Source organism: Pieris brassicae, chromosome 14 (genome assembly GCF_905147105.1).
Source record: "Pieris brassicae chromosome 14, ilPieBrab1.1, whole genome shotgun sequence".
Taxonomy (NCBI): domain Eukaryota; kingdom Metazoa; phylum Arthropoda; class Insecta; order Lepidoptera; family Pieridae; genus Pieris; species Pieris brassicae.
The window spans coordinates 2,182,611-2,208,999 of record NC_059678.1 but is presented as its reverse complement, the minus strand read 5'-3'; the positions used below and the strand labels follow the sequence as shown (position 1 = coordinate 2,208,999).

General features: G+C 35.4%; 2 protein-coding genes across 4 annotated transcripts in view; one reads left to right on the top strand and one right to left on the bottom strand.

The window, feature by feature from the left end:
* Positions 1–704: 704 nt before the first annotated feature.
* LOC123717992 (UDP-glucuronosyltransferase 2B17-like) lies at positions 705–24,552 on the bottom strand. 2 transcript variants are annotated; one of them, XM_045674323.1, is made up of 4 exons: positions 24,455–24,552; positions 5,147–5,363; positions 3,853–4,072; positions 705–1,405 (listed from the first exon to the last, which is right to left on the bottom strand). In XM_045674323.1, exons 2-4 carry the CDS (start codon positions 5,319–5,321, stop codon positions 1,120–1,122), a joined length of 681 nt encoding a protein of 226 aa, XP_045530279.1. In that variant the 5' UTR covers positions 5,322–5,363; positions 24,455–24,552; the 3' UTR covers positions 705–1,119. The 2 variants fall into 2 exon arrangements, with proteins under 2 accessions (XP_045530279.1, XP_045530278.1); XM_045674322.1 differs by lacking the exon at positions 24,455–24,552 and adding an exon at positions 5,760–6,564.
* Positions 17,571–26,389, top strand: part of LOC123717993 (UDP-glycosyltransferase UGT5-like) — a 32,714-nt gene continuing 23,895 nt past the window's right edge. The window contains exon 1 of one of the 2 annotated variants that reach the window (XM_045674324.1): positions 17,571–17,684. The gene's annotated coding sequence lies outside the window, so the exon portion shown is untranslated. Of the gene's footprint in view, positions 17,744–26,389 lie in introns of both variants that reach the window. The other variant, XM_045674325.1, reaches the window with a different exon arrangement.

The following is a 26,389-nucleotide window of genomic DNA, read 5'->3' as shown; positions in this document are numbered from 1 at the left end:
TTATAAACTAAATATTTAAAAACATCAAAATTAAGAAGTTAACTTATGATACATCTTTATCAGTTCTGCTTACGCCATTTTAACTAAAATTGACGGTGTGATTTTTTTTTATCCAACCCAGGGACTAGTGACAAAATAACTGACCATTTTCACACAAATTCGTTCATTTCACTGTGTTTGTAACAAAATTAAGTGCAATTTTCACTGTTATGTAAGCGTAATAATTATGACTTTAATAAAGTTTATTACTGAGAGGTGTTTTATTAAACATAGTTTATAAAATAATACAGTTTGGTATCTGGTTTTTCGAGTCTACGACATTTCGGGTGATGTATAAGCATTTGTGGAGAAACTGACACATAAATTGACAGCTGATGTTTTTTTGTTGATATTATGACTTGTTTGATTATACATATTTTATACATATATTAACATTTTATACATACATACTTTTATTGGTCGGTCAAACCGCCGCTGTCATTGAGATTAGTAATGTCAGTAAATAAAAAATAATCATTATAAGGCAATAATTTAAAGTCATGCTTCTTAATAAAACAATGTATACTAGTATCTAGAAACATAGGAACAACTATAATATCTTTTAAGATACCTAGCAATCAGAACTTTTCCATTGTTATTAATAATGCAAGAAATAAAAATACATTAGTTAGTTGAATATTTATTAGATGTTTTAGATAGTTTTTTTTTTAATTACTCCTTGACCTCATCAATAGAAGATAATATTACATATATGTTTATAGAGACTGATGAACTCTATTCCATTATTCTAGAAGCTACATTACAAGCTCAATTATAGCACTACCTTTTTAGATTGGCCAAAAGAACTGTAAAAATCCTGGGAATTTTTATACAATTAAATTACAAAATATCTCATAATGTTATTTACAAAAACTTGTCACCGGTTATTGACATTAGTAAATAAATACAAAATCAAACTACTTGTGGAAGAGATGTGTAACATTAAATGTTGTGACAAACATCTTTGAGGCCGCTAGTTAAACGGCGCCGTTTAGTGAAAAGGCTAGGCTGTTAATTGAACGGCTAATTAAGCTAGTTGGCTGCGATATATATATGTCAATTAACGTTATCCGAAATAATTTATTCTAAACGCACTTTTGCCTCACGTCTAATACCTACACACAAGACACAACAAGATTTGATAAGACGAATGACAAGGAAAATTAAAATTATAACGAACAATATTACAGATAACACCAAATCTAATTCATAATACTCTCTGATACTCATATTAAAAGCGGGCGATCGCAAATGCTTTGCGCCCTTGTGCTGTGCTACATATTCAATCCAGCATATTGCTTTCTCCAGGGAACTTTGTCGCTTTACATTCATGACATTTCGTAATTTATTTATGTTGTTGCGGTACCTGCAATTGCAATAATACAAAAGTATAGCAATTTTAATTACAATATAGTATAAATATGTATACTTGTAAAAAAATGTGTGCGTGTACTAGTCTACACACGTAAGAAGTGAAACTTCTTTATGACCTTCATTGTCGAAAAATTATCTACTATATGCAACGTCACAGAAATTGGTTAAATAAAGTTAAATTAGATAAAGTTTAACAAAAGGCTTTTGTTATCATAGACATGAATACAAATAATACAATTATTTCATTTTAGCTTATAAACCGTAATAAAATTATTATCGTTATTATTCATTGTTATCGTTATAATTTTTTTTTATTAATGGCTTCAAATCAACCGTGGTAGGGACAAGAAGCCGTGTATCGGAAAATGTCTCGGTAAATTTTTTCCAACGCTGAAAAAGAAGTTTCGCTTCAAAAAAAAAAAGAAAATGATGTATGCTTATACTTTTCAACATTCCAAATATCCTAACCGGAAGATCTAAATTTACAACCAGTTCCCGAATCATCACGCAAGAATGCTGCACAACGATATATTTAAAATAAATATCACTTCAGTTTCAAGGGTAAGGAGTTCCGAGTTCCGCCGTGGCACTAGTGCTGCGGAAACGACTCGAAGGGAGAATGATGTGTATGGCGGTCATGTTGCAAAAAAAAACAGAGTTCGTTTTTGGTTCCAACGTTTTCGTTCTGGAAATTTCGACCTGCAAAACAAGCCCCGAAGTTGATAATTAAGTATTGAAGGCTATTGTGGAAGCGGATCCATCGCAAACCACGCCCGAGTTAGCTGCAGGCTGCGGTGTTAGTGATAAAACTGCTTTAAATCACTTGAAGCAAATTGGGAAGATTAAAAAGCTTGAAAGGTACCTCACGAATTGACTGAAGCAAACCGGCAAACGCGCGTCGACTGCTACTACATTACTGAACCGGCACAATAATGAAAGTATTTTAAACCGAATCATTACCTGTGATGAAAAATGGATTCTTTACGATAATCGGAAGCGCTCAACGCAATGGTTGGATCCTGGCCAGCCAGCCAAATCCTGCCCCAAGCGAAAATTAACCCCAAAAAAGTTACTTGTGTGTTTGGTGGACTAGTGCCGGTATTGTTCATTGCAGTTTTCTCAAATCTGGCCAGACTATTACGGCTGATGTCTATTGTCAGCAATTGCAAACCATGGTGGAAAAGCTAGCGGCTAAACAACTTAGGCTGGTCAATCGCTCCACGCCACTGCTACTTCACGACAACGCTAGACCACACACTGCACAACAGACAGCTACCAAATTAGAAGAGCTTCAATTGGAATGTCTAAGACATCCTCCGTACTCCCCCGAACCTTGCTCCCAGAGATTACCATTTTTTTCGAAAAAATGTAACTCTGATGGGGCAGTCCAAATCGCCTTCACAGATTTTATTGATTCCCGTCCGACTGTTTTTTTTAGTTAAGGGATCAATGAACTACCTATGAGATGGCAAAAGTGCGTAGAAAACAATGGTTCATACTTTGATTAATTAAATATATTATATTTAAAAATATTCGACTTTTTGTTCCTTCCATACAAAACGCCAATTTCATATGTAAGGACCTAATATTAAAAGGCATAGAGAGGAACTGGCAAGAAACTCTTCTGCAATCATTTTAACCACCAAGTTTTGTACAGAGTAAGGAGAGGAATAATATCTTGACGATAAGAATGGTATTTTTTTTTAAATTACTAATATAATTAGCTACAGGTTATTCCAATGCCGCTATTAACATTTATATCACATACAAAACAATACATACACAGAGAACACACAAGATACATTTAACAAAGATTAACTGTTTCTTACATTACAGGAACTGGTCACTCAAGGGACAGTTGAAAACGTCTGTTTGAGCTATGGAAATCCTAAATTATTGGCATACCCTTTTCGTAACAAAATAGACTCCGATGGTATTTATAGAATCTGTATTAAAATGATCCTAAACAGTTATTTTGCTAAAACAAAAATTGGTTGTAGAAAAACATATGTATCTGTTACGTGATCAAAAAGAGGCTTTTCTAATAGACAACTAGGTGCACAGCTTTCCATTCCTGTCACCTCAATTTTAATGTCTCCTCACGCGCTGCATCATCAACCCCCCCTCCCCCTCAGGGCCTCCCACTAAAGGCCCGCCCCTCGTACCGCTCATATAAGCAGGGCGATAGCAAACACACGACCTGAAGGAGGCATATGCCCCAAACGGGCACCTAAAGCACCCACCTCTAGAGCAACGAAGACAGACAGAAGAAGTCCATATCCAGGGTTCGAACATACGGCATCAGTTATTAGAGTCCAGCCTGAGGCTATCACTGCCCAAAACAGGTTAGCTTTTCCTAGATGCTAAAATCAGCTAACCTATTACCACATGAGACAACGTGCTGAGACTGACAGAATATGCTATGGAAATGCTACATACCTTTGATCTGTTAGTACATCTACGACAGCATTTCGGAATTGTTCTTCAGAAACTGTTTGGACGTCGCACATGACACCAATTTCAAGTTCAGCAATTTTGTGCACATTGTAGAATTGATCCCAAAGTATTGGCACGCCCACCATTGGCACTCTGGCATCTATGGATTCATCCACGGACTGAAGACCACCTTGCGTGATGAAGAGCTTTATTTTGGGGTGTCCTAGAGGTAAATTTATTAATATGTAAATTACTTTTGGCAACATTCATTTCTAAACTCTTTTATTTTTTTTTATAGAACAGGAGCAAACGGACATGAGGTTCACCTGATGATAAGTGATACCGCCAATGGAACCGTACATTGTCAGTTGACCCGCAAGTGCCTTTCCGGGCTTTCAAGAATTAGTACGCTCTTTTCTTGGATCGTCAGTCTAAGGAAATACTGCAGTGGATCGATAATGCCACATAGTGCTTGGCAAAAACTGCTTTAAAACGCTTAGTTGTGAAACAATAGACGTCGAGGTGATACAGGTGGAAGTGAATTTTGTTCAACATATAGTTTCAGTGGTGCCCACTGTACACTGGTGACAGTTTCTATGATAATTATTATTTTACAGCCAAAGTATCAGCCTTGAACATGTTTATCCTTGTTTCAAACGTCTCCATACTAACAATGTCCATCGCAAGAGCAAGTGTACAAAGAAAATTCTATTGGTAAAGTTTCTAGACTTCTAAGTCTCGACCACGTCAGGCTGCATGCATTTGTTATGATGATTTGTTTAAAGCAAAGATTGATTATAATATAATACATACACGCCAACCAGGTTAGGCTCTGTGCCCATGTAACTCTACCAGGACGACTATACCCTCACATGACATTCACAATGCATGTTCGTCAGTCCTGTCCCTTCAAGTAAGGCTTATTCAACCCGACCTCACCAATCTTCCATCCATATAATGTATTGATTCCTTTATTTAACTGTACGTTTATCCCTACTATCCCTTAAAGTACCCAACATTATTTGCGGGGGCTGGTAAACCCAAGTGTTCTTTGTACTAAGGTGATATGTGTGCAGGTCAAGATAGTTTGTGATACCAAGGGCCAGAACAAATATGTGTTCGCTGTACAAAGTAGCATATTGTGTATCTTATGTATTTATTATATTTTAAATTCCAACATTATCGTATTGGCTTAGTACTGTAAGGGGAATGTATGTGTTTTTATGCATAAATAAATGTTAATTTTCCCTAAGAGTTTTTTTTTCCAATCCCTGGTTATGTAATAAAGAATACTTACGCAGTAAGTCACGCTGGGGGAACCACTTCCTAACTATAAAGTTTTCTGGTAGATTTTCCACTTCCGTATCCCATTTCCACATCACTGTGTACGGTAGCTCTGACAGGACCTTCACAAACATATCAATTTTATTGCGATTCAGTATAGACGAACGCACGCTACTTCCAAAACTCATAAAGATCACACCTTTTGACTCCTCCAGTAAAGTCTGTAGGTCCTGTAACATTCAATGGTTTATACCTTTTTTCACGGACGCATCACCTAGATGACTGGAAGTCTTCAACGATCCGCTTCACAAGACACATTCTTTCGAGAACTTTTCACAGTACGCTACTATGGAACTGACTCCCGGTAGTTTAAACAAATGTGATGTTTTATCACCACAAATATAATGATATAACTCATAATGTATGTAACTGTACATAAAATTCCGTTTAAGACAAATTGGCACAACATTACGTGTGACAGAATATGCGAACTTTAGATGGTACCACCATAACATTTTTGTACCATATTCATGAAGGTATTATCTAAAAGAAAGAACATTGGTGCACGCAGAATCGAATCTACGACCTCAAGTATGAAAGTCACATAAAGCTGAATATTTTATTACCTGTGACAATTCTTTATACTTCTGTAACTGTAATCCTCCCAGATATATCACATTAGACGGCACTGGTCGATTGGAATCCCACAACGGATGTAAATTTAACATAATCAAATCTATATTATTGTTTATCTCGTGTATAGATGGAAAGTCGTCACCTAAATATTTTCTCACCACCTCCTCGTCAAATTCACCCATATCATAATACAGTTTAAGCAAATCAAAATGTCGGTACGTCTCCACAACTTTCTCCATCTCCGTTAGATTTGTAAACCTCTTTCGGATGCCAATGGGATACAGTATTGGATGCTCCGGTGATGACACCATACGGAACGTATCAAAACTCCCTCCGAGTGTGCTCAGCAACACCATTGGTGATTGGAATACTTCTGAAAACACTGTCGAGAATCTGGCACAAACTTCGGTGACTATCAAATCGAACTTTCTTCCGCTTTTTATCAGTTCACTCATATCAGTACTCAATATGGAATCCAGGGCGATCTTTGCGTTTTTAAATGTCGTAGTTTGCTGGGATTTCAGTGTGTGCGCGTCTTTCATATCGTCCACTAAAATCCGTGTGAGGCTGCTAAAAGTCCGGTTCAAATATATGTGCGTTAAATTTTCATGTAATTCATTTGTTTGTAAAGACGAAACTACTGTCAGCTGATGACCACGTCTGACCAACTCCATGTACACAGGTCTTAAAGCTGACTGGTGGCTGTACAACGGTGTTATGGCCAGAAATAAAATGTTCGCACCATTACAAATCGCAAATTTTATTATTATAACTGTTAGAAGCAGCACCATTGTGAATAGATATCCAAATGAAAATGTTAATTTGTGTTGATTGCTATGTTCAGTTAATAGCGACCTTGTATGTAAATTTTATTGATAAAAGAATGTTTGCGTTTCACCTTGTAAAATTAGTTTTGGACATCCACGCTTCATTTGCGACCCGACTTATTTCTTGCGTATGTATTGTGGTTCATCTGTATTTAGTGTCTTTATTATCTAGAACAGTGCCTAGGGGCTCTATTTTTTATGTTGCCCATGGTATCGCGGCCCGTGGACACTCAAATTGACTGAAGTAAAAGTAAAGTGTGATTGTGGTTTGTCATTCCCTAGATAGGTTGCTTTGTGTTCATGGTGCCGAAACCGCTAGTTGTAACAGATTTAAATTAGATTCATTTGGTCTTTTTGAGTGCTCTCGTATAGCCATTTAAATTAAAACGAATAAACATAACATAAAAACTTTAATTTAAATAAAAACTTAAATTTAAATAAAGATAAAAACCTCCTCCATATTTTCCTATTTCCGTTTGTCTTCAGCAACTTTCATTCATCCCCCGCCATAATGACATTAGTCCAACTCTTTTTGTCGTCATATACATCTCATTCAGAAGATGCAGTCCATTTGGTTGTTTCAAGACTTGACTCAAAAACATCTTGATGAATGATGAATTTTTAACCTTCATAGAAATCGTTTATTTATTCAGCTTTAACGTTCTAAATTAAATGAAAATGCCTCCTAACAATACTGGTAATTATAACTTTTGCTTATGCCGAACCGTTAGCTAGCGAGCTGATTAGCACATATCTATATGATATAAAAAAATGGAATACACGATAAAAGTATCACTTATTCCACCTCATTACATTTATTTAGTATATATATATATATATATATATACTAAGTGTGTATATGATTTAATTATGTTCGACGTCCTGGTGGATAGAAAAACTGTGCACAGTTTGTGTTTCCACCACATCAACTTCCTTTATTCTTCGTTCTTAATGAACACTTATACAATAAATAAATAAATTAATAAATTTGTCTACTTGCCTACTCATCGGCTGAGAGAAAAAGCAGGCGTAAAAAACTCTCGGTACTCTTTTAAAATAGCAAATCATCAAACAACACTTATTTTAAAACAAATATCGCAAATTAATTAGAAGTAGCCCGTCTAGCACTAGTTCCAGGTCCCTTTTATTAACTAGATAATCGTTAACTTTATAGTAAGCTTTTTTAAATAAATAAAAATCATTTATTTCAGACCATTATAAATCCATATATTGTTAGTAGAGACACTTATAACTATGTTAGCAAAATTATTAAAAAATTTAATTAAAAAATCTCCGTTGATTCGAGGTACCAGGTACATAGGCATGTATATGAACCCAGTGTCTCAAAACACCACATTCGGGTTTATTAGCTATAACCATCAGGATATTGTTAGTACTCGTACGAACCTCACGCATCAATGAGGCTGTCCGTTTGCGGATGATTGATGAAAAGTCATCCACATGTGCATCTGCAAACACACCCGACGCGCTACAGTACCGCGAGAGCAACAACATCCTGAAAGCGTTATTATATTGCACCCGGAGAGCATTGTATGCCCGCCGCGTATATCCAACCCACAGGGCACATGTATAAAAGCACTGGCAAAACGCCTTGAACATGGTTACCTTAACCTGTGTTTTGTCACAGCGTTTCTTTAAATTTATTAAAAGGCAGAGATAAGAGAGCCTCTGGGAGTTTATTAAAGAAAAGTATCTCTATATAGCTCATGTGGCAGACCTTTTTAATAGCAATAATATATGATAGGGCAGTGTTGACGTGAGGACGTAGGTCCAATGGTAGGACGTATGCTCAATTAACATTCGCTCGAATGGTGAAGGAAAACATCGTGAGGAAACCGGATTGCCTTAGAAACTAATGTGTCGCAGAAAGCTGATCGCATCCTTGCCTATTAGATTTCTTGATCGTTTGTCGATAATGAAATAGATACAGTAATCAAGGCCCAACCTGTAGAGGTTGGAACGCCGCTGATTTATTTTAATTATACGAAAAGGAGTATTAAGGTCCCCGCCTGCCACCATAGTAGCGGTGCGTCGTCAATTGACAGGACCTTGATATTAAGAATAACACTATTTGAACGGATTGAAGCTATGTATTATTATTAAAAACTTATAATTATTTACATAATTCTAAATTTTAAATTTTTTCCGACGTTTCGCGTGCTTTTAGGCGTGCGTGGTCACGGTGACATTAATTAGAATTATTTATTTATTTATTTATTTACACTTCGTTACACTACAAAATAAAAAATAAAAATTAACATAATTAAATCAAAAGGAGGGCAACTGGCGGCCTTATCGCTTACGAGCGATCTCTTCCAGGCAACCACTGTGAGTAAAGAAAAAAATAAATGTATTAAATAAGATAGGCAAGTAGTGCAAAATACATGTAATACACAGTTATTAAACAAAACTAAACAGGAATAAAATATTAAAGATACATTAAAGAGTAAAAAGACACATATATCACGATAATTTAAGATAAGACTCACGTCAGTTAGTAGTTAGTAAGAAAGTTCGGGATACGATGTGGTCAGGTAATGTTTGTACAGAAGAAATTTAAAGGAAGATAAAGAAGGAGCTAAGCGAATAGGGACGGGAAGTGAATTCCATAGCCTAACTGCGGAGACCTTAAAGGAATCGCCAAGAAAGGAGGAGTTATGAGATGGGATTTCAAGGGTATAATTTTCGGAAGAGCGTAAGCTATAGTTATGGGCTCCCAAAAAATGGAAATCATTTTTGAGATAGGAAGGAGTTTTAGGGTTGAACAGGATGGAATATAGGAGATGAAGAACATGAGCATCGCGTCGCTGACGAATTGGCAACCAGCCTAGCCGCTTACGGAACGCAGAGATATGATCGTACTTTCTTAGACCGAATATAAATCTGATACACTATGTAAATAATTAAAAGTTTTTAATAATAATACATAGCTTCAATCCGTTCAAAAAGTGTTTTTCTTAATGTATAAAAGCTATGTTAACTAAAGACTAGGCCCTTGATAATTAAAAAAAAACAAGTATAGTTTGCTCGTGTCTGCCTTTAAGGTGTTTAGAAATTCTGTCAAAATGAAAAAAAATCAAAAAGGCCGACATCTTTTTGGACAGAGTTTTCAAGTTATTAATTTTTAAAGCTTTTTTTATAATTTAAAAAAATATAAATGAAATGGACGCTTGGCAGACCTGCAACCCTGCAAAAATAGTCTTTTACCGTCGTAGCGTCTATTAAGAGCGTTTCAAAAGTTATGACAAGTGTGCTAAGTTTATCATTTGTTTGCCCCTTTGACTGTTGTTTACATTGCTTATAAAAGAAAACCTGAATGAGGCAGACATCCAGGCCACTTTTATTCCGAAAGATCATTTGAATTTTTTGAATGTTATTAATTAGGTACATTTCTTTTTCGAAATTCATATTATGTTCGTAGGTCAATAAAAAATTAAAAAAAATACTAAAATTTCGAATTATTAATTAGCCAGCTCAGATTCGAGGACTGCAACAAACTGTAATGTTTAAAGTCAGTAAGTAAAATGTCTGCCATTTTTATTTATTACAAAAACTCAATGGCGCTACAACTTTTTTTAGGTCTGGGCCTCAGATTTCTGTATCTGTTTCATGATCATTGTTTAATCCAATAGGCAAGTAGATGATCAGCCTTCTGTGCCTGACGCACGCCTTTGACTTTTTGGGTCTCATGCAAGCCGGTTTCCTCACGGTGTTTTCCTTCATCGTTCGAGCTAATGTTAAAAAGAAAGAAAATCCATTGGTGTACAGCCGGGGATCGAACCTACGACTTCAGGGATGAGAGTCCCACGCTGAAGCCACTAGGCCAACACTGCTCTTTTTTATTTTATTTATTACATTTTGTAAAATAATGTGATAATACAGAGACCTGCAAATGATTTAGTGCATGGAGTAGACCATGGGCGCGGTGGGCAGACGACTTTAAAAAAGCCACTGGTCCTCTGTCGAAAGGACTTTCCAGGGATAGGAAGCACTGGAAACAATTGGAGGAGGCGTACATCTAGCCTTTGTGGCATAAAGCTGTGCAAAAAAAACCTATTATATTTTTGTAAACTTTTCTCTTGTATTAGTTGTAATAAAGGCTTTGAATTTGAATTGAATTATGTTTTAATTATAAAGGGTGTAAACACAAATGTATCGGTAACTGGCGGGGCTAGTGAGGTAGTTGAGGAGTCTGGATCTATTAATTACTATCGCGGTGGTCTGTCTCAGACCGCGCGTGCGCCGTAGAGGCGTACTTTTCCATCACAACAATTGCTTCAAAAACAAAAAAAAATAGAATACATACTGTCTTTTTGAGCCTCCAGCGTTCAAGGCCAATTACATCAGAAGATGTTAGAGATTTTATCAGATGAAAATGGGATGGACAATGTTTATTTTAGTGATGAATCCTTTAACCTCAAGGGTTACGTCAATCGTCAGGCGTTGAAGACATTTGACCAACACGGCTTATTTAAGTTATCGTTGATTGAAATGCAAAAATATATATTAATTTTACTTGCATTATTGTTATGAAATTATTTTTGTATTAAATTAAATATATGAATTTTAATGCGCCTGTCAGAATTTTAAGGCAAATGATTTTTGGAGTAAGCCCAAAAAATATTTTGTTTTTCCGTATATAATAATAATAACATATATCTTTCCAATGTTGTTGATTTGTTCTATAAATTTTTTTAAACCCTTCACGGGTAAAGGCCTTACCAGCTTTTACAAAACCTCTTTATCCATTTACTTCTCCATTCGCTTCCTGCTAATGCTTCACTATTTTCTATCCACCTTTTTGAGGGCGTCCTCTTCTCCTTCTTTTCCTCCAGCACCACATCTCAAAGGTATCAATATACTATTCTCGAGCCTGGATATTCCACTTTTCTACTCCGTACAGGAAGATAACACATACAGCTCGTATCATTTTAGTTTCAAACGTGTCATGGCATCTTCAGCCATTTGCCTTTTTATCTCGAGGACAGTGCGTCGTCAGAGATTTTAGATACGATCTACAGTGGTCAAGGATATTGATGTCAGGTATGTTGCAAGACCCATTGAAGCTTTCTGGCTCGATCTTCTACTTGTGATAAAGGCAAAGTTGCTTATAAACACTTCTTTCCAAGGTTCTATTCAGTTGTATACGTTTCTTCAACAATCCGTTGTGAGATCACCACAAACTAATGGAATTGGTTTCATTAGAGCAACCGTTTAGTCCATTTTTTTTATTCGAAGGACCAATATGTGATGTGATGTGAGAGAAGGAGATCCAAGAACCTTACAACCCAATAGGTCCCGAAACCCTAACATAAATAGTGAATAAATCAATAAGTACGGGAAGTCTGCACCTAAGAGGTAACAGCCTAAGCGTGCCCTAAGCGTGATCAAAGTTTTAAGGTGATGGAATTATCACAAAGTTAGTTCACTTAGCCTTCGCCACTTTGTTAGGAAGCGAGAAATGAATAAGAAGCAAACAATATCGTAATACTACTTCCACCTATTCACACATGAGTAATACTCCAGCTATAAATTTGAAACAGCTTCGTGCGCCGTGTCAGCAGTTGATCAATGTTCAAGTGTAATCTGAACAGTAAAAATGTTATCGATAAAAATAAAATGTGTGCGTGTACTAGTGTACACACGTACAGTGAAACTTCTTTATGACCTTATTTTTCGAAAAAAATTATCTACCACTTTACAGAAATTGGTTAAATAAAGTGTTTTAGGTTAAAAAGGCTATTATTATCAAAGACATGAATACAAATAATAATAATAAAAAACTACTAAGATTGTTACAGAATTTCATTAATTGTAATAGGATTATTACTATCGTTGTTATCGTTATTATGTATTTTTGTTATTAATGGCTTCGAATCTCTTCGAATGAACCGTGTAGGGACAAGAAAAAGATGACTTAGAATAGGTATTTCCTATTTGGATGTAGGATGCTTTGACGCTTGTATTATTTTATTCAACATAAAAGCATTTTTTTTATCACACTTGTAGTGCTATCAATAAAAAAAATAATGCTTTAAAAGAATTTCGCTGCTAATACTGCCATTATGATATTTTTTTTTTGTTACTTTGGCTTCAAGTAACAACTAACAAGGCAAGAAGGACTCCGCCGGCCAACTTGGGCCTAATGCAGTTTTTCCCAAGTTTCCCTCGGCCCACAATTTGAAAATTAACTAACTGTTTCATTAATCCCTTTCTAAAACTTTTAAATTTCCTAACACATTTGAGCCATAAGTATTTACGAATGTCTCTGCTGGGGCTTGGAACAATAAAGTTGGTTACACTGGTCTAAGGTTTGTTTGGAGATCCCGCTCAATTAATCAGGCGTTAAAGAATAGTAAATATACTTAATTACATTATTTTATTTATTTCATAAGCATTATCCTTATTGACTATGCCAATACGATACTATCAAAAAAAAAATATAATAAACTATATTAGTATAACGGGGTAACGCTTCCAGTATCGCCTTGGCTAAATGGACTCATTTTAATAATTTACATATTTTAGTTATTACATTTTAAGGTTAGTTATTGATTTTTGTTTATTTTATATAAAGTATATAATATTGACAGAGCAGTGTTGGCAGTGGCTTCAGCATGCGACTGTCATCGCTGAGGTCGTAGGTACGAGCTCCGGCTGTGCACCAATGACTTTATTTCTATGACCGCATTTTAAATTTGCTCGAACGGTGAAGGAAAACATCGTGAGGAAACCGGCTTGCCTTAGACCCAAACGACGGCGTGCGTCAGGCACTGAAGGCTGATCACCCACTTGCCTATTAGATAAACAAATGACCATGAAACAGATAAATAAAATATGAGGGCCAGACTTAAAAAGTAGCGTATTGGTTTTTTATATAATATTGTTACGAAGACGGGTCGACTGCAATGTTTCTAGATTTTTTCCACTAGTTAGAGAACTTTTCAGCAAGCTGTAATATGATTTCTGACCGTTTCAGGAGAGGGTCAATCACATATTAGAAAATTGTAATTTTCATAATGTTACCCTAGTTTTCAGGAAGCTGAAACTTTTTTTCAGTCGGTTTCAGAACATGTGTAGTCGAGTAGTGCAGTTTTCAGGAGACCCGTTTTCAGGCGTTTTCAGGCCTAGTTATACCCCTTTGGTGAAGGAATATTCTAGACCGAACTTTCTAGGTGTGAGACAAGGACGAAATGATACGAGAGAGAGAGAGAGAAGATCAGAACTTTCTCGAAACTAGACGAGCACTCTAGAACGCCGTACGACAAGGACGGAGCAACGTGCGAAAGAGACAAAGAGTGCGAACGTTCTAGAATTGTGCAATCGCTACTCAGTAGCAAGCCCGCCTAGAAAGTTCTCGAATATTGTTTAGAATTATTCCCAGGGATATATAAGCGAGCCGAAACGCGACTACTTACTTAGTTTTGAATGCGATTACAAGAGCGAAACACCGAAGCGATAAAAGTGAATATAAGTGAATATAAGTGATAAAGTACTGTGTGAAGTGTGCATAAGTGAAGTAATAAGTGATTGTTTTTGTGTGCTATAAGTGCATTTCTGCTATTAATTTGTGCCCATAAATTCCTCATTTGATTTACCAATAAATAAACCCTTGAAGAAATCCACGGCATTTTCTATCCGATCCCCTAGCTCGTAACAATATTAAACACATAATATACAAAATATCGTTACCGTGAGTTCAGTCTGATTTATAAACATGTCGTTAGTGTCGGAGACAGCATCCAGTAGGCCACGTCTTTGTGAACGGGGATCTGGACCCTTGTAAATGAAAAATTTAATAGCGTCTCATATAAATTTCTTTTTTGACGTTCACAAGTGTACATTGTGTTACCTATACAAATAAATGACTTTGAATTTTGATATCACGTAATTGTACTGTCCATGTAAAAATTCTCACCCAAAACTCATGCACACTGATATTGCCAGAAGGCTCGCAAGTGCGTTGCCGGCTTTTTAAGAACTGGTACGCTTAATTCTTAAAGGACACTAAGTGGAATCAGTTCGAAAGAACTTCATTAGGCCTTGTAATTCATGACTAAAGTCTGTGCAAAGTATTTACGCATAAAATAAAGTCAGAGATGCGTGTGAAATCGCCAATAAACAGTTGATCGTTGGGACGATATAAACTTTGCGGTTAATATAGATTAAAAAAATCATTATAATCGGTTGAGACCAGATTTTATTAAATAGTTACACTGCTAGGCCAAGTACAAATCTGTTTCACCAACTGCACAATATTTTTTTTACTCTCAAACACGCATGTTAAAATGAGGAAAAACAGATATTTATGATAATATAGATATGATATACACGTGTCAAATGACATGAGAACTTACCATGCAATACCTCATATTAGAGTAGCCCGTAATGTTGCAGCAGACAACTCCCGTTGGTACTGTTTGTATTGAAGATGTCGCATGGGTCAGCAAAGCATCCGCGAGTATGTCAATACATTACAGAAAGGTTGCTAAAACAACTCTGCGAAAGCTCTCTATGTAGTTGATGGAACTGTCCGCTGAACCATTTTTCATCATGTTTGTCCATGAATCGATGTTAGTAATTCGGGATGCTATTATGTGTTATAAATTAATGGGCATATTACCGATCCTTGATTACATTTGTTTTATTTTGTAATACTGTGTTATATATCAATAGTCTTTTATCCGTTCTCTGTTCTTGAATAAAAGAAGCTCCAGCCTGTACCCGTGGATCTGTCACAAGATAACTGGTGTTATGTTTTTTATTATAATTATATCCATACATATATAAAGTCGGAGAGTTTATTGTCAGTTTTTCTCGTCCGTACTACGTCCTTGGTTTGAAACTGGCAGTAAATGTAAAAATAGAAGCATTCAATATGTATTTCTTTATTGAGGTTCATAAGTGTACATTGTGTTACCTGAATGAGTAAATTATTTGGAATTTGAATATATATATTTTGTAGTTTACGTAAAAATAACAATCTTTGAATATAAAAAATACTACTACACTTCAACCTTTTTAGGTCAGAGCCTCAGATTTCTATATGTTTAATGATCATTTGTTAATATAATAGGCAAGTAGGTGATCAGCCTTCTGTGCCTGACGCACACCGTGACTTTATTCGGTCTAAGGCAAACCGGTTTCCTCACGATGTTTTCCTTCACCGTTTGAGCGAATGTTAAATGCGCACATAGAAAGAAAATCCATTGATGCACAGCCGGGGTTCAAATCTACGACCTCAGGGATGACAGTCGCACGCTAATGCCACTAGGCCAACACATGAATAGCTAGAATGGAGGTAGGCAAACCTTTTTTAATGGCGGGCCACAAAGTTTAAGAAATTCTAGGGGAAGACCAAAATTATACAAAAAATGCATTGTTGTTGAAGCTTTTGATTATATCTTAATACATATAAATATCCAGTCACGATGTTTGTCCGCGATGGACTCCTAAACTTCTTAACCGATTTTAAATTAAATTGGCACACCGTGAGCAGTCTGGTCCAACTTAAGAGATAGGTACTTAGATCTTTAATTATAGTCGCAATTTTATTTTATCGCAAATTATAATAATATTATAAAAACAATACAAATGGAATCTACTTATACTAACTCTCAAAACGTAATTATAACGGGCCACATACAATCCATGCTGATGGACCCTCTTCAGGCCGGATGCTATTGCTGGCCGTACTTTGGCCATCACTGAGCTAGACTAATTCTTTGTCTCTTCGGTGGCCTATGATTAGAACTCATGAGGGGATGAACGAAAGAACCTCATGTCCGTTCTCTATTCTATAAAAAAAGGAAGATCCAGCCTCTACTGTCTATAGCTGATCCGATGTGTATCCGATCTATGACAATAGTACCGCTGTTTTGTGTTTTTTCTTATACATATATATAGTGTCTATCTGCTAATTGAAAGCAAATGTCTATTCACCTTGTAAAGTGTTAGTTAATTTGAATTTTGCTAGATATTTCAACTCAAGTAATTTAATTTAAAACTCATCAGTCGTGTCAAATGTGTATATTTGATTCCGCCTATTCCACCCGTATCACCTCGACGTCCGCCGTTCCAGGACTGAGCGTTTTCCAAGGCAATTTTTGCCGCGCACCACCGCTATGTGGAACCAGTTGCCCACTGAAGTATTTTCGAACCAATTCGACTAAGGGTCTTTCAAGAAAAGAGCGTACGAGTGTGTAAAAAGAGTGACCATGGGCGTGAGTGTCACTTAACATCAGGTGAGACTCCTGCCCGTTTGCCTCCGGTTCTATAAAAAAAAAATGATGTTGCAACAAGTGTCCGCTTTCGTACACAACTAACACACCTCAAGGCGCTAGACGCCTGGAGCGTTATTTAGGGGATGAAACAGCTGTCACAAAAATGTTTTTCAAAGATACACGCGGCTTACAAACAAGTCAAGAGAAGGTGTTTCGCACCTCACATACTGACTGGCCACTGGACGCTTTTGAACACTATTTACACACTGAAAACGCGTGCGACTCTGACGAAAGAACTTCACAACTCATAAATGACAGTTCGTGTCGCCAAATTTTCATACAAATTTAGTTTACGACTTTCTACATACTACTGTAAAGGCAACTTGACTACACCCACTGCTTCAAGATATTTTTCTTCACCGTACAAGCAAGTGAACATATACATCGAAAAATCCAGTAGTGATTCGAGCGTACAGCAACGCTTGGTGGATCAATACGACTTTATGTAAAATTATTCTACTATTAATCATTATTTATTGTACATTGTATCAGTGTGCCGAGCATTGTCAAGCTTTTGTGAATAAATAAATCACATACAATCCTTATCGCGTGAGTTACCCAAAATTAAATCATTGTGCAATATACAAGGAAAAAAAATATAAGGAAGTTATATAATGAATGAATTTGAACCGAACGTCCAGTGTTATTAAGATTAGATTCCTGTATCTCAACTGATTACAGATTCTACTACTTGACTACTATATAGTCTATTAGTTGTTTAGAGACGAGCGTGTGGGATGAACGCGTTCCAATTTTAAATTAGTGCTTGGACCTATTTTGAAACGTAAGTCAATTTTCCGCCTCGTTCCAATTTTAAATTAGTGCTTGGACCTATTTTGAAACGTAAGTCAATTTTCCGCCTCGTTCCATTTTTAAATTTGAAATGGCAGGCATCTACTTGTTTTATTAATATACCAATAATTTTCTGACGATCACGAAATACTTTATTTCTCTTAAAATTTATAAACACTATTTGGTCAATAATACGGAAACCTTTACTGTTGATAATATACGTTTAGTAACGTGTTTGAATTGAAATTGTTTACAAAGTAACAGTTTACAGTCTTCATTGCGTCATTTGTGATGTAGTTTAAAAACAAATAACTGGAGTAACGCAGTACAATCGTTTTTCTATAACCAGTCAACCTCTTGGTGGTAGGCCAAGTTTTTAAGTGTTGGCCGTTGGCTTAAAGCCTGGAGCCGGTTCTATAAAATAAAAAAAATATTACACAACGCACTTCTGTGTGAAAAAATGCTGATTGAGTTGATATTTTAATTAATTAGACGGTAATATGAGATGAACAAGTGTGCTTTTGAAGACCGATTGAACGATATTTTTCAAAACCTGTGGTTTTATCGAAAGTTAAATCATTGAAATTATATTTATTGTTTTTATTAAGCGTTACTATCGTTAAAGTTAGCGTTAAAGTTACTCACTTACGTTACTTTATCAATCAAATATTTTTTAAACGATAAGAGCCATATGTTTATAACTCATACAATAACATACATATAAAAAAGCGGGTTACATAAGTAATAAGTAGTTCCAATGAACTAAAATATAATCAAAATTTTTATTACTATAACTACTATACAAAGGTTATACTAGGGATGCATTCGATACCTATATATCGGCGATACTTTTAAATTTTCCCGATTTAAAAAAGTAACCTAAATGCGCATACCATCTTGTTTGATCTAGTTCGTTGCAAACGAAGCAATTTAATGAATCTCGTTATTGGCATTAAGGACCTTTATAGCTCAGCTCGGGCTGTTATAGCGAACGTAGCTCGGCCTGAATTGGGTTCAGCCTGAATTGGTCTCGGCCTGAATTGGGCTCGGTCTGAATTGGTCTCGGCCTAAATTGGTATCGGCCTGAATTGGGCTCAGTCTGAATTAGAGCTTGGTCTGTATTTATTTTATTCTTTTAAGGTTTCTGTTTTAGATTCAGATGTTATTTTTACGTTGCTTAATTAACGTTGTATTTAGATAATATCTATTTAAAAAAGTGTATCATGTTTTTTATGGCATAGCATGTCCTTGACACGAGTAGCGTCTAATATTCCAACGCAAGAGTGAGACAAAGAAGGATACACAAAGGTAGAAAGTACAGATACCGGCAAACATCTTGAACAAATGTCCTTGCCTGCGCTGACGCGGTTTTTAGGTCTCATTGGGAGGGGGGTGGCGGCCGGAGAGTGACGTGTCGATCGCGTGATTGGTAAATCAGTTGACGTTTGTGTCCCGCGCTGCGTCCACGTTCCTTTGCCTCCTAAATACACTAGAAGGAAGTAAAAATTATATTTAATAACTCACATAATACCTATTCTATTTTTAAAAGTATCTACGTAAAAAGTATTCTACAGATAAATAAAATAGTTAAACACTTTTATTGATCGTATGTGTGCGATGCCAAACTTTTCCCCACTCCCTTGTTTAATGCTCAAGAAGTTTGCCGGTACCCGTAGGAGAGGGAAAGATAGTGAGTCGGTAGAACCCAAGCACATGAGCGTGGAATTCTTGCTTCGCAGCCTCGTGAAATTAATTGAAATACGTACTTGTTGTTAATTTATTTAATTTATATAATAACTATCGGACCCGACAAACGTTGTCTGAACTATGAATATTGATTTCGAATTGGTATAATTAACTAAAAATGCTTTATGATATACAACATTCTTTGATTGTTTTTCTGGCGTATATAAATAGGTTTGTTGGTATACATGGGAACAGGCGATATATAACTGGCCATGTGAAAAACATGGATTTTATATGTATTTTATGAATATAACAACTTCGATCGAAGCATTTGTTTTAAACGATATTCATTTCTCTTACATCCTCTTTGACGATATTTGCAGCACGATTTCTATCAACGTTATGTCAAACGCTATAAGGTTACACGAAAAAAGTAATTGAGAAACCGCAATGCACTGAAGAAAAAACATTGCTATCGTAACAAAAGTCATGATTACCTATTATGGTGGTTAAGAATTCTTAAATTTTCTTTTTTCTTAATTCTTTAAAAAGAATTAGCGACATCGGTCCAGCCGTTCACGCGTGATGCCATGACGCGATGTGATGAAGATTATTTAATTTATTGGTTTTGTTTCAATATTTAATTAGCATTAAATTAACATAATTAACTGTTTCATTATGATGAGCATGACATAATGCAGGTGCTTACAAATAATATAATTGTAATATATCAATACTCTAGTATTTATGGTCAGTCTTTCGCCAATAAAACGGATTGTGCGTGCTACATGCGTTTTGGACTCCAAAGTGATGTATATGAATAAATGGAGCAGTGTTGGCCTATTGGCTGTAGCGTACGACTCTCATTCCAGAGGTCGTAGGTTCGATCCCCGGCTTGGCACCAATGGGCTTTCTTTATAGTTATAAGTTTACAGGCACAGGAGACTGATTCAAGATGAGGCCTACTTGTTTATTAAATTGACAAATGATTATGAAACATACAGCAATCTGGAGGCTCAGAATTAAAAAAGATTGTAGTGCTACGGATTTTTATATGAATAAATTATATTTTGATTTTGACTGAAGAACAGAAAGAACATTTTTTTTTCGATAACTACATGACTAGGAAATCCCTCACTAATTCGTTCATATTATATTATCACGAATACATTAATTATTTATTCAAAGCACAACCATCAAACGCGCCATTCGTCTTTTGTTTTACTCGTCAATTGTCATTGACAATGAGATTTTCTATATAACATTATCGTTTTGCGATCGTATTCTGTGACCCGCTTCCGCGATTTCAATGATAATACTAATAAAACTTAATCTTTATTTAAATTGACAAGTTCATGTCATACAATAATAGATGGGCATTATAAACCATATACTAAAGATATAGCCATAGATTTACGAAAGGAAAAAATCAATAAAGAATACACTAGCTGCCCCCGCGAAGTTCATTTCTCCTTAATGTGATTCGACTTAGCCAACCTTTTTAGTTCATACCAACATGGAACATTTTGCTATGCTACACCAGAAGCTGTTCGGTTTTCCGAAAAGAAAACTTTTTATGTTTTTCTGTGAATTTTTTGTCTATATAATCACAGAGTTCAAGTCAAAGTTTTTAATTAACAAATAAAAAACTAACGGTTGACATTAGAAGGGAGAAAAAGGATTGAATGTGTTTTTAGAAAGCAATCGAGCCATTTCGGAGGAGTTTAATTACAAATACCGGGACACGAAAATTTTCTATATTAGACTTAACTAAGAAATACCTAATTCGGTTGTGTTGTGTGATGATGTTAAATACGCACGTGAAAGTGTGTACGTGGTCTGTGCTTCCTTATAAAACGCCTTTTAAGACACACATATTCTGCGTTAATAAACAATTCAAGGCTTGAATAGTGGCCTTTGTAGGTCCGTTTACGATTTAGAACTGAGTTTTCTGACGTGACAACGTCCAATAATTCGATGGAGCCTGCACGCACGATAAAACATGACTCATGCAACGTTACCTCGCTCTGAGGCGTTGCATTTGAGGCTCAAAGTGCAAGCGAGAGCGCAGAACGAGCGACAAAGAGGCACAATCGGTCTTCGCGTTAGACAAAAACTGACATAATTGTATTTATGCGTACAAATAAATGTAACTTGATCGATTCAATTGTGATTTCCATTAACCTACTTCTCTATTCATACAAAATATCAATGAAACCAATAAAATTTAAATTTTCTTTTGAAAAAGCAACCATTCCATCAGTATTTTCTTATGACGTTGTCACGTTCAACTATTGTCAGTAAACCGATTTTTAATAGTTGATATTGATAGCCTTTTTCTTCGTTTTAACCTCAGATTGCAGCCGATAGTTTTTATTACATAGACACGTGATAATTTGACACATGTCATCGTTTGACACATGTCATCGTTTGACACATGCCAGTATAGTTGGTGCACGGCCGCGATACAAGTGACACGAGCACCAGCCGAACGCTTTATCTACTGTTAACCTAATATTTGCGCCATCTATGCTTATCTGATCAATATATTCTTGAAGGCTTGTTGTATGTACAAAAACATATAAACTTTTTTAAAACAAATAGTGACTCACCAGTATAATACTCGAAACAACAAATTTAAGCGTACGAACAGAGAAAAACCAATACTCATATGGGAATTGTATTAGTTTTTACAATCTCTCAAAATTAGAGAATTAACACTGAATATATTAAAACTCTCAAAAATAAATAAATCAATAAAGCATTTTATAAATTTTACGATTACATAAATCCTAATCCTTGGGATTGATTTGCTCCAGATCAAACAATTTGTATAAAATAAAATATGTGTTTATTCATTTTGAGTACATATGCATTACAATGTGTAAGATTTGGTCAGGTTTCCAGCTCTATCATAACAAACTTAATTATACATTCCTTAAAATATTTAATTTATATATAATTTAGTTACATCTTTTATTTTATTTATTTTTGTTATTGATTTTTAACTGTTATCAACACGCTTGAGTGCATAAGTGAGTGAGTCAGTGAGTGAATGAATAAAGTCTGTAACTACATACTAGGTCATCATACATATGAATCAAAACTTAGCGATTAAAAAGAGTGGCGAAAATTTTCTTGCCATGTCTTACTGACCGTTCTTCGCCCTTGAGTTAACTCGTAGTAAAAGTAAATATAGAATCAATTTAAGAGCTTTTCTTCTGACGTCCATAAGTATACTTGTTCACCTATATGAATAAAGTTATTTTGAGTTGGAGTTTAAGCATTAGCAAACTTCTGCATCTCCAATTATAAGCGATATCGAATTCTGTAAATTTTTAAGTACGGAATATATATTAGTAACTAGCGGACCCCACAGACTTCGTTCTGTCAAAAAGATTTGAAATGTGGCAGTTTTTTGTTCCTACCAATTTTATAGTCGGCGCAAAAAATTCTCATGGCAGAACCATCACCCTGATGATAGGCCGATGTGTGAGACCAAAGTATCTTCGCTTCCACGAACTTTGGCCACTCTTCTGTGACCCACTAAAAACCCCGACTGGGATCTCTGCTAGAGGGCTTCAAACTAAGAGGCGAACTTAGGGTTCAAACCTGATTGGAAAATAATCTAAAAGGATAGTGGGAACCTAAAAGTGACAAATATTTAAAAATTGTGTGCCTCATTGATATATTTTCCTATTAGTAATAGGAAGTAATATTAAATTAATAATTCAAAAATTAAATCCTTTTTTTAACGCGATTTGTTTGACAGGTGTAATGATGTGAAAACATATGCATTTTACGTCGCATGCCGAAACTAAAATAAATGAAATAATATCGCGAAGCCAACCAAATTAAAAATCAGTACTAATGATCTATAGCTCTCACATTTTTTGACTATTCAATTTGGTCGGGTTCGCGATATTATCACTTGTTGTGTTTCGGAACGCGACATTGCTTAGACAACAGTGAGTGCTTGTAATTTAATATGAACTTTATTGGATAGCAATAAAGTTCAAATTGACTCTACATTTTATTTACAAAACGTTTGTATGGGAAAAATCAAAAGGGCTGTTTTAGGGTTTTCCCGGAAATTATTCGAATTTTTCTCGCCGTAAAAACCAACCTAAGACTTCAACGAACATTAAAAAAAATGAATTGGTACAATTGTACCTCTACCAACTACTCTACTCTACCAACGCCTGGACCAATTGGTCGGGATTGGGGTTATGCGCTTACCAACACATTTTGCGATTCATCTTTAAATTATAGAAGATTACAGATCAGAGGAGCTGAGCCCTTACTGTACCTTGCTGAATAATGAGTTTTTGTACAACGCTAAGGATATACAGAGAACTATTGGGAATGCATACAAAAACGTTGGGATTTAATTGGAGATTGCAAAGTAAGCCCACAAAGATTCTAGATTCTTAATTGAATCATTTTATGTTAGAAAAATCGATTAACGTACCTTAAACATTAGGTTATATTATTCATAGCTATTTTTTTACAATTGCGTTAATATTATCCAATTAAAATCGAACATTGATAGAACCAGAATTATCAGTGTTATAGTCTATTCTGGGATCTAAAATTAAGGTGCTATAGTGGCCTATCATATTTAGGCCAATATTGATAAAACAAGATAAAACCTCACCGTCATGATGACGTAAGCCTACTCTTTAACAATTATGAGCAACAATTGTCTTACGAAGGTAAAAATCTCGAGGAAAATGGCATATTAGACCTAAAATGGAAGACGCGTGTCAAAGAAGACTGGCATGATAAGACATGTAGATATTCGAGGGTTCTATGTAGTTCAAAAACGTTTCCTTAGAACGCTTTGTAACCGTCTACACTTGCGTGATCGTATTGTTCACTTGTATAAAATATTTAACTTTAATACTCATACTAAATTTGCAAAATTTTCGTTTCTTTGTAATCCTACTAGAACTAAAAGTCTCTTATACGAACCTAAGGTTATATGCTACTTTCAATGGTTCAGTGAATAGGGTATCTCGCTCTTACAACTTCATTACTAACATTGATGAATTAATTTATATATTTATAACTTACCGTAACTTTGTATATCGTGGTCTTAATGAGGTTTGAGTTTCTACTTAGTTTTAGTTATTATGCGATTGGATTTCCGGCTTTCTTGCCGGAGCATCAAGGTCCTCATCGACGGACCATGTTCCAACCTTAAACCCGTGAACGCTGGTGTCCCACAAGGCTGTGTTCTATCTCCGACCCTGTTTCTTCTGCATATAAATGATATGTTGCAACTTAGCAACATTCATTGCTATGCGGACGACCCTGGCAACTCTTTACACTGGCCGGGCAGGTATTTAAAGTTTGGTCCCTGCGGCCTTTAACTCTGGCAGCATTTCCTTGCTGTATTGCAATACCTTAATTTTGAAATAATAATAATAAAAGGATTGGTTCAACGCTGGTCTTAAAATACACAATATTAAATTGCTATTTATTTAACAAAATAAGTTTACCATTATAGATAACTTCAATCCAGTAATTTTAACATCATATACAAAACAATAACATAAAAAAACAACACAACAATAATAGATTAAAATATTTACAAAAAGAGTATTTCTTACAGTAGAGGAACTGTTATGACGCAGTGATTTTGTCAGTTCACTCAAAGGACAATTAAAAACGTCTGTTAATCTATGCAGTTAAGTTGATTCATAGTTTTGTCGTTTTTGTCGTCAGGCAGGCTAATCACCTACGTGTCTATTAAAAATATATTAAGGCCAACGCCAAGGTCAACGGTACTAATATAATCCGTGTTTGTAAAATGTAATGTCATCATGACAAACAGTTTTTTATCTAACTATTATGACGAGAGTCTGGCTGGCAACTTAATAACGATACATGTTTACAAATATTTTTATAAAGGTCCCAGTGACCGAGCAACTCGTAGCTTCCTCAATATGACTTAAAATTAGTTTCAATTAATCAATTAATCGACAAATTCTAAAACACATACATGCTTTGTGCGTTCGTACGTTCTGTCTTCTTAAAACAGTATTTTTCCAGACATTCACATCCTCATAAACAATTAATAACCATAACAAAATAATAATAAACAATTGAAAGTAATCAGACAATAATTAACGCAACCCGAACAGATGTTAGCTGACGTAGAATTAACGCGCGGGAAGCAATACTGGGAAACCAATCAGCGCTTACGTCTTACGAATATTGTGCCCCGAACCCCTCTCCCCAGGATACCTAATTTTTGACTTCTCCGCAATAACGGACGCCGCTAGATATTTGGCGCCAATTATACTTTATAAAATTTGTTTTATATTCAAGTCTACTGTCACTATATTAAAATTTCCAGTTCAGTGATGTTGATTTGACATAACTATATACAAATTCCTTAATAAGCGTTAATAGTTAATAAACTCGGCTAACACTTCTCGGCTGAAGATATCGTGGGCTTTAATTAACAATAACACTTTTTTTTTCAAATGGGCTAAAATAAATGAAACAACTGTCTCAGACATCAAACAAAAGCCATTATATTTTTATTACGTTAATTTAAAAATAAGCAATATAATCTGATTTTAGTAAATAATAATAAAACACCTGATCTTTATCCGCCATATTGGTTATTGGTATAACCTTGAAATGACAACTATTTGAAATTTGTTGTGTTGCGTGAACACATTATCATGGGTTTTTGTTACCTAGGTATTTGTTACTGGTGGTCAGATACTATGTGGTGTGCTTCGTAGCATGATTAAATGATTCATTAATTCATATAATATAATCGACTAATGAAAAATAATATGATAATAATTCTAATTGTCCACCGTAATACCGTTTAAATGGCATAATAGACAACTATCGTTGTTTTATTTGCCATCGGCCGCTCAAAAATATCGACACTTAAAAGAGCACACGAAAGTCGATGATGAAAAATCTAGTATCAAATCAGCTGTTTCATACCTAACAAGAGACGAAAAAGTGAAAATTGATGTGGTA

Bases quoted from the DNA above. Each gene is read 5' to 3' on its own strand.
- LOC123717992 (XM_045674322.1), bottom strand. From the start codon at position 6,560: ATGGTGCTGCTTCTAACAGTTATAATAATAAAATTTGCGATTTGTAAT. The intron at 5,364-5,759 runs GTAATAAAATAT...TGAATGTTACAG, and splicing joins AGTATAAAGAATTGTCACAG to GACCTACAGACTTTACTGGA. The intron at 1,406-3,852 runs GTATGTAGCATT...TTGCAATTGCAG, and splicing joins GATGTACTAACAGATCAAAG to GTACCGCAACAACATAAATA.